Source organism: Emydura macquarii, unplaced genomic scaffold (genome assembly GCF_026122565.2).
Source record: "Emydura macquarii macquarii isolate MOO-44397 ecotype Brisbane River unplaced genomic scaffold, CSIRO-AGI_Emac_v2 contig_2246, whole genome shotgun sequence".
Classification (NCBI taxonomy): domain Eukaryota; kingdom Metazoa; phylum Chordata; order Testudines; family Chelidae; genus Emydura; species Emydura macquarii.
Genome location: NW_027132383.1, coordinates 1,104,809 through 1,111,444, shown reverse-complemented (window position 1 = coordinate 1,111,444; position 6,636 = coordinate 1,104,809). Strand labels below are relative to the sequence as shown.

The 6,636-nt window shown below is 62.7% G+C and overlaps 1 protein-coding gene across 1 annotated transcript; it reads left to right on the top strand.

The window, feature by feature from the left end:
* The first annotated feature begins 28 nt into the window (after nucleotides 1-28).
* On the top strand, nucleotides 29-6,237 carry PYCR3 (pyrroline-5-carboxylate reductase 3). The gene is made up of 6 exons (XM_067560093.1): nucleotides 29-147; nucleotides 968-1,032; nucleotides 1,459-1,638; nucleotides 2,645-2,857; nucleotides 3,611-3,703; nucleotides 4,831-6,237. The coding sequence occupies exons 1-6, from the start codon at nucleotides 63-65 to the stop codon at nucleotides 5,011-5,013; spliced, it is 819 nt and encodes a 272-aa protein (XP_067416194.1). The 5' UTR covers nucleotides 29-62; the 3' UTR covers nucleotides 5,014-6,237.
* Nucleotides 6,238-6,636: the final 399 nt, after the last annotated feature.

The following is a 6,636-nucleotide window of genomic DNA, read 5'->3' as shown; positions in this document are numbered from 1 at the left end:
GGGCTCGTCACTCGGCCTGGGGGCGGCGCCACGTGGGAGCGCGGAGGAGGAGGAGGCGGCGGATGGAGGCGCGCGGGGAGCTGCGGGTCGGGTTCGTGGGCGCCGGGCGCATGGCCCGCGGGCTGGCGCAGGGGATGGTGCGGGCAGGTAGGGCGCGCGGGGCGGCCCCGGCGGGGGGGTGTGACAGCCCCTGCCCCCCCCACTGCAGCGGGACCCCCCGCAACGTGAGGGGTCCGTGCATCACCGCCCCCCCGCGCCCCACCCCAGAGGTGGCTGCATCTCAGCCCTGGGCAGTGGGTCCGTGCATCACCCCTCCCCCCGTGTCCCACCCCAGAGGCGGCTGCATCTCAGCCCTGGGCAGTGGGTCCGTGCATCACCCCTCCCCCCCCGTGCCCCACCTCAGAGGCGGCTGCAGGCCACATGGAGCTGCCTGGTTGTTCCCATGATGCTTTTGCAGCCCAGGTGTGTCAGTTGCACCAAGGCCCTGCCGGGTCTGCTGACACGATGGCCTGTGTGTGATAAAAGTCAGTTCCTTGCAATCACCTGGCAATGCTGCCAGTCCTGCACACGGCCCCTGTTTGCACAAGCCTGACAAGCTCCTCCAGCAGCATTAGCCTCACCTCCTGCCTATCGGCTGGTTCACATCTGCTGGGAGTCTGAGATGGGCTGGTGAACAGCTACGCTGGGCACCGTGAACAGGCTTGGACCTGAAGTGGGAGGTACAGTCCCCTGTTGCTAGGAGCAGGAGTGGTGCTGCCTCTGCGTCCCAGGGGAGTCAGCCAGGCTAAATGCAACGTGTCTGTCCAGAGATGAACGTGGACACCCCACCCGTGGGCTGGATCTGGGTGACGCTTCCAAGGTTCAGCTGGGTGTATCTTGGTCTCTTGTCGGAGTGTGTTGGAGGCAACCCGGGATTCTCTCAGTGCCTCTGAATGCAGCTGACGCCCTCTTTGGTCTCTGTCTTAAGGGAAAGTCCAAGCTGCTAACGTCTTGGCCAGCGCGCCGTCCAACAGGAACTTGGGTGCCTTCCAGGTGAGCGTGGCAGGCTGCGTGGCAGGCAGCGTCTCCCTTCCTTCGGACTGAGAGAGCCAATAACGTCCTGGTGACCGGGAGGCAAATGCGGTAGCGGCGCTTGGTGGTGATCCCGCCTGATCCGGCAAGCTGTGCAGGATCGGGCCGGGTCAGGGTGTGGGTGAGAGATCTCTCAGCAGTGCCCGGCTGCTCTGGGAAATGGGGGGGTGGCTCTTCCCTCTGAGTCAGTACTCCGCCCAGGACCCCAGCCTGGCCGTTTAAAGCGCGTGCCAGTAGCAGATGAAACGACCCTCAGACAGCGTGGTGAGAGCCGCGCTGCAGGTGGGCACTGCGTGCTGCTGCTGTACCAGTGAATTGCAGACTGTCCTGCTCTGCTGGCCTGGCCCCGCCAAGCTTGTAACGCTCTCCCGTCTCCTTGGGCGGCAGGATTTGGGCTGCGGGACGACGCATTGCAACAGCGAGGTGCTGCAGCGCTGTACCCTGGTCTTCCTAGCCACCAAGCCCCACCTGCTCCCTGGAGTCCTGCAGGAGGTTTCTGCTGCCGTCACCCAGGGTCACGTTATTGTATCGGTGGCTGCTGGAGTCAATCTGCAGACCTTGCAACAGGTGAGTGAGTGTCTGCTGCTCCCTCTTGTGTCCCCCTCCCCCACTAAACTGCGGGGCAGCTGGCTGGGTGAGAGTCCGGGGCATGCACTTACACGGGTGAAGGGTTTACATTTGCTTTTATACAATGGCCGGGATAAGAGGAAGAAGGGCTCTAGCTAAAGAGGGCTCCAGATCCGCACGGCTCTCCAGTAAGTCTGGTGTGTATATAGCCAGGGCCAGACCAGGCAAACCATGGTTTTCGGTAGACCACAACACGTCCCCCCACGTGCCATAGCTGTGCTTCCTAACGAGTTGGTCTGGGGGCAGGAGAGGGAGTCACAGGGGGCATCCATCCCTCAATCCCAACGAGGGAGGGGCCAGCCAGGGGAGTCCCAGTCCTGGCACCCGGCCTGCTGGGGTGGACGGCCAGACCCGCTGTTCTCTTCCCCTCCTGCCATCCATGGAGTATTGTTCTGGGAAGGATGGTGGTTACTACTTCCAGGTGTAGTTACCGCTCCATTGAGAGGTAGGGGGCAGTTCGCCCCTCTCAGAGCTATCATCCCAGGCTCTCTGCAGACTCAGGCAGACATCCCTGTAGCTGTTGTGCGCAGGTAATGTGCCTTAATCTAACAGGGGATGCTGATGCATAGACACAATCCCCCGCTCCCTACCCCTCCGCCCCCAGCTAGGCTGGGCAAACCTTCCTTCCTAAATTACTGCCAATGGTTTTTCCCCACCCACCTCTGCTCCTGCCTAAAATGATTGCCACCAGCTGACTATTATCCCCTGTGCCCCTCTATCCTGACCTGCAGCCCCCCTGCTGTCCCAGAACTGGCTTCCCCTGGCAATCATGCTGAGCTGCCTGGTGGGCTTGCTGTGTGGACGCCCTGCAAGGGTTGGGTGAAGCCTGCCGGGCTCACGTCATCTGTGACCTAAGGCACGTCCTGAGCCCTGCGTTGCGCCCGCTGGGCTGTCTCCCAGCCGCAGTGTTCTCCTGGTGCAGCATCACGTCTGTCTCTTCCCGCAGCTTCTCCCCGCTGGGACCAAGGTGCTGCGGATCATGCCCAACCTGCCCTGCGTGGTGCAGGAGGGAGCAGTGGTGTTTGCCCGGGGGAGCTGCGCTGGGGAGCAGGAAGCCGCCCTGCTGAAGGGTCTGCTGTCCGCCTGCGGGCTGTGTGAAGAAACGCCCGAGTCCTACATCGACATCCACACGGGCCTGAGCGGCAGCGGGGTCGCCTACGTGAGTGCCCTTGCGCTGGGGCCGGCGTCTCTTTATGCTGCCCTCCGGCCCCAGCTGTTTCCCTGCTGATCATCTGCCAGGGCAGGATAGATCCCTACGCCCTGCTTCAAATGTCCTCGGCCCCGGCCTTTCTGCAGCTGAGCACAGCGACCCCCAGGCGTTGCTCGGGGTTCTCAGTCCTGGCACTTGAGGCTTCTCTGATGGGTGCCCCTCGCTCCCGGAACCTCGAGCCCGGGTTGCTTTGCTGCTGCCCACCACCCGCTGAGCTGGGTGCGCCGTCGCCCACGATAGACCCTTGGTTGCCTCTGACCCAGGTGATCTTAGAGTGGGGCAGCCTGGGCCCCCCGGGGGGTTAGATGGGGCTCCGGGGCTGCTACCACTGAGCTCCTAGTCCAGTGACTGGTGCAGTTGCCCGTAGAGGCGTGGGAATCAGCGGTCTAATGGAGTCCGGGTGGAGACCACGTTGCCTTGCCTGTAACTTGCTCAGACCCTGATCTGAGTGCAGGGATGCTGATGACTGCTCCGGCAAGACCGCCTCCTGTGTCGTCACCCCGACCTCGGCCCCTGCCCCTGGCTTCCCGGGCGTCTGATTTCTGCCAGCATGAGGGTGGTGGCAAGCAGCTTGTGGAAGGTGCTGCTGGCTCAGCCTTGCCGGACTGGCGGCCGTATTGGGGTGCCTCCACGTCCCGTCCTCCAGAAGCAAGAGCGATAAGATCTAGCCGTTCCCTGAACATCTGCCTTTCCGTGCTCCAGGTTTACTTGTTTGCTGAAGCCCTGGCCGAAGGGGCTGTGAAGATGGGCATGCCCAGCCCCTTGGCCAATAAAATTGCAGCCCAGACGCTGCTGGTAAGTTTGGACTTTGCTCTCAATCTTTAGATTCCCCCACTCGACCCAGTCCTGTCCCACAGCTCCCCGCTGTTCCAGACCTGCTCCGTCCCCCAGCCTCGACGCACCGTGCTCCTGACCTGCAGTTCCCCCTGCCATCCCAGTCCTGGGTTCCCCAGTGCAGCTCAGCTCCGGCCCCAGCACCCTCTGCTCCTACCCAGACAGCCGGAAAAGTCCTCAGTCCTCAGGAAAACTCCGGTATCACTTCCCTGCCTCTCACCTGTGCCTTGTGGCTCCGCCTGCCTTCCCAGTAATTCCTTAGCTGTCGCTGCCTCGCCTCACCTTGGTTCCCACCCCTTAGCGGCTCTGAAGGGCTCTGCCATTTGAGCTGAGCTGGGATCTGCCAAGTGTGTTAGGGTTCCTCTGGGACTCGCTGCTTGAGAGTCCTGAGCTCCCCCAGCCGCAGTCGGTGCAAAAGGTTCCTGGGGACGCGTCCAGGACCTGATGGGGCTGAGCTGGAAAGAAGCAAAGCCTCTTTGGCTGACTTCGCACAGCCACGAGAGGGCAGAGGTGGCAGCAGCTCCACTGGACAAGTCTAGGAGGAGTCAGTGACTGCCCCCAAAGTCTTTCCAGTCAGACCGGTGTGAACGGAGGGGAAGGAGGATACAGCACAGGAGCAGTGCCATGCACGGACTGCGTAACAGCAGGAGGCCGCACTGTGTCTAGCCAGCTGCGCAAGGCAGCCGGGTGGGGGTTCGGGAGACCTGGGTTCTGCTCCCAAAGACCACCGAGGGAGTTGGTGGGAGAGTAGGGAAGTCGCTTGCCTCAGTTTCCCGGGGAGGATGATAGTGACCTACCCCTGGGGGTAAATTCCCGGTGTGTACAATGCCGGGAGGTCCTTGGCTGGCAGGGGCTGTGGAAGGCAAAGCATTGTACTCGGGCAGAGAAGCCCCGGGAGGGCTGCTTCCTAGCGAGCGCAGTCTACTTGTTGAGCGTTGGATGGGGGTGCAGTGGCCTCTCTTCCTGGGAAGGGAGCAGTTTGGATGCAGCCGGTCTCCCTCCCCCAGCTCCCCTCCTCGGAGGGCAGAGACATACAGTGCTCTAAGGCACAGTCCCCCGCTCTCCTCTGATCCCGCCGCCTCTTGCAGGGAGCTGCCAAGATGATCCTGGAGACGGGGGAGCACCCGGCCAAGCTGCGCGGCGACGTCTGCACGCCCGCCGGCACCACCATCCACGCCCTGCACGAGCTGGAGAAGGGGGCGCTGCGGGCCACTGTCATGAACGCCGTGGAGGCCGCGACCACCCGGGCTCGCGAGCTGGGCAAGAAATAGGGGCCCAGCTGGGCGGGGTGTTCCGGGGCGCCGGGCCTGTCTGAGCTGTGGAAGAGCCGCCCACGTGGGACGCGGGAATCTCCGTCCCGTGATGGAAGGAAGTGTCCCAGGTTGTCCAGTGGAATGTAGGTCCCGCCCTTCCCTGCTCCAGGTCACCTGGGATGCCCTTCGAGCCCCGGTCCTCCCTCCCATGTGGGGCAGGGTCCCCTTGTGTTACACAGGGGGACTGGCACTGGGGGACTGCCCTGCCCCAGCCTTGGGGACCGCGCGCTCGCATCCATTCCATGCGCGTCGGCTGCTCTCTCGGGATGGTGGATGCTAATAAATAACATCAACAGTAGGAGTTGGGAACTGCTGCCCCAGAGTCCTGGCTTCCTCTGCTCCCCCCTCTGGTGGGAGACTGCGCCTGTCCTGCGAAGGCAGCCTGGGCGACAGACCTGCTGTCTGCACGCTGCGATCACACTGCTGTCGGGGAAACGGGCCTGAGCGGTAAAGTGCAGCCTTCCCGTCTGTCCCCTGGAGCCCATGTGACGATCTGCTGCGCGCCGCGGCTCAGGATGCGGTCTGTGTTCTGGGGGGGAAGGTCTGGGGAAGAACGGCTGTAGATACTTCTCTCTCTGGGGTGCGGCTCACAGCTGGCATTTCCTCCAGCACCTGCTATGGGTCACAGTGGCTCAGAGCGAAATGCAGCTTGCAGCTTCCCTCCCCCTTTAATAGGGAGGTGCAGCCCCTGGGTCCCCGCAGCCCCTGCTCCCTCTGTGCATTCCCTGTGTTCCTGGCCCTGGATCCTCCGGCGGTGGCTCCCTGGCTCTGTTTTCAGTGGTGGAGGGGTAGCAAATAGGTGGCAGGAGGGGCCTGGGAGCAGAGCCAGGCCTGGTGAGACCATAAACTCCAGCTGCCTGGGAGTGACTGCACGGCCAGTGGCAGGAGAGCCCCGCCGGCCGGCATGCGGCGTAGGAAGCCATGTGTGCCAGCCGTGGGCGGTGAAGTAGAGCTGCACTGGGCCCTGGGGGACATCTCTGCTCTGCTACTAACGAAGGCGTAACGGCGAAGCCAGCGCAGCTCTCGCCCCTGCAAGCCCTTGGCCTGAGGGGAGGGGGGGCAAAGTCCAGGAACCACGAGTTAGACAGTGTGCATTGAAGAGGAGCAGCTCGGCTCCCTAAGAAGCTATTCCCTGGCCATTGGCTGTGTTAAACCTTCTCCTGCTGGAGCATTTGCAACAAGGGGGGGATAGCACAGACCCTCCATTCCTCTGAGCTCCTCCACTCTGACCCAGGGCCAAATCCATCTCTACGCTATCCCTGGCTTGCTGTCAGGTGTCATTCAGGGAGTCCCCCCAGCCTCTCCAAATGCTCTGTGGAGCTTGGTATTGACAGAACCGTCTAGACGCGGGGAGGCAGGGGGGCAAGCTGGGTCTTTTGGCAGCTAGAAGAGGGAGAGGGAATTGGTCGCCTTCCTCTTTTGGGCAGCAGTGACTCTAGGGTGGGGCATTTATCTCCCCACCCCAGCAAGCCGGGACCAACAGTCCCACTGCCCTACTGTGAGCCGCTCCATCCCGCCGCCCTGGGGCTCGATGCGTGTGATAAAATGTTCAGCAGTGAAAGAGTTAACGGTGACCTCGCA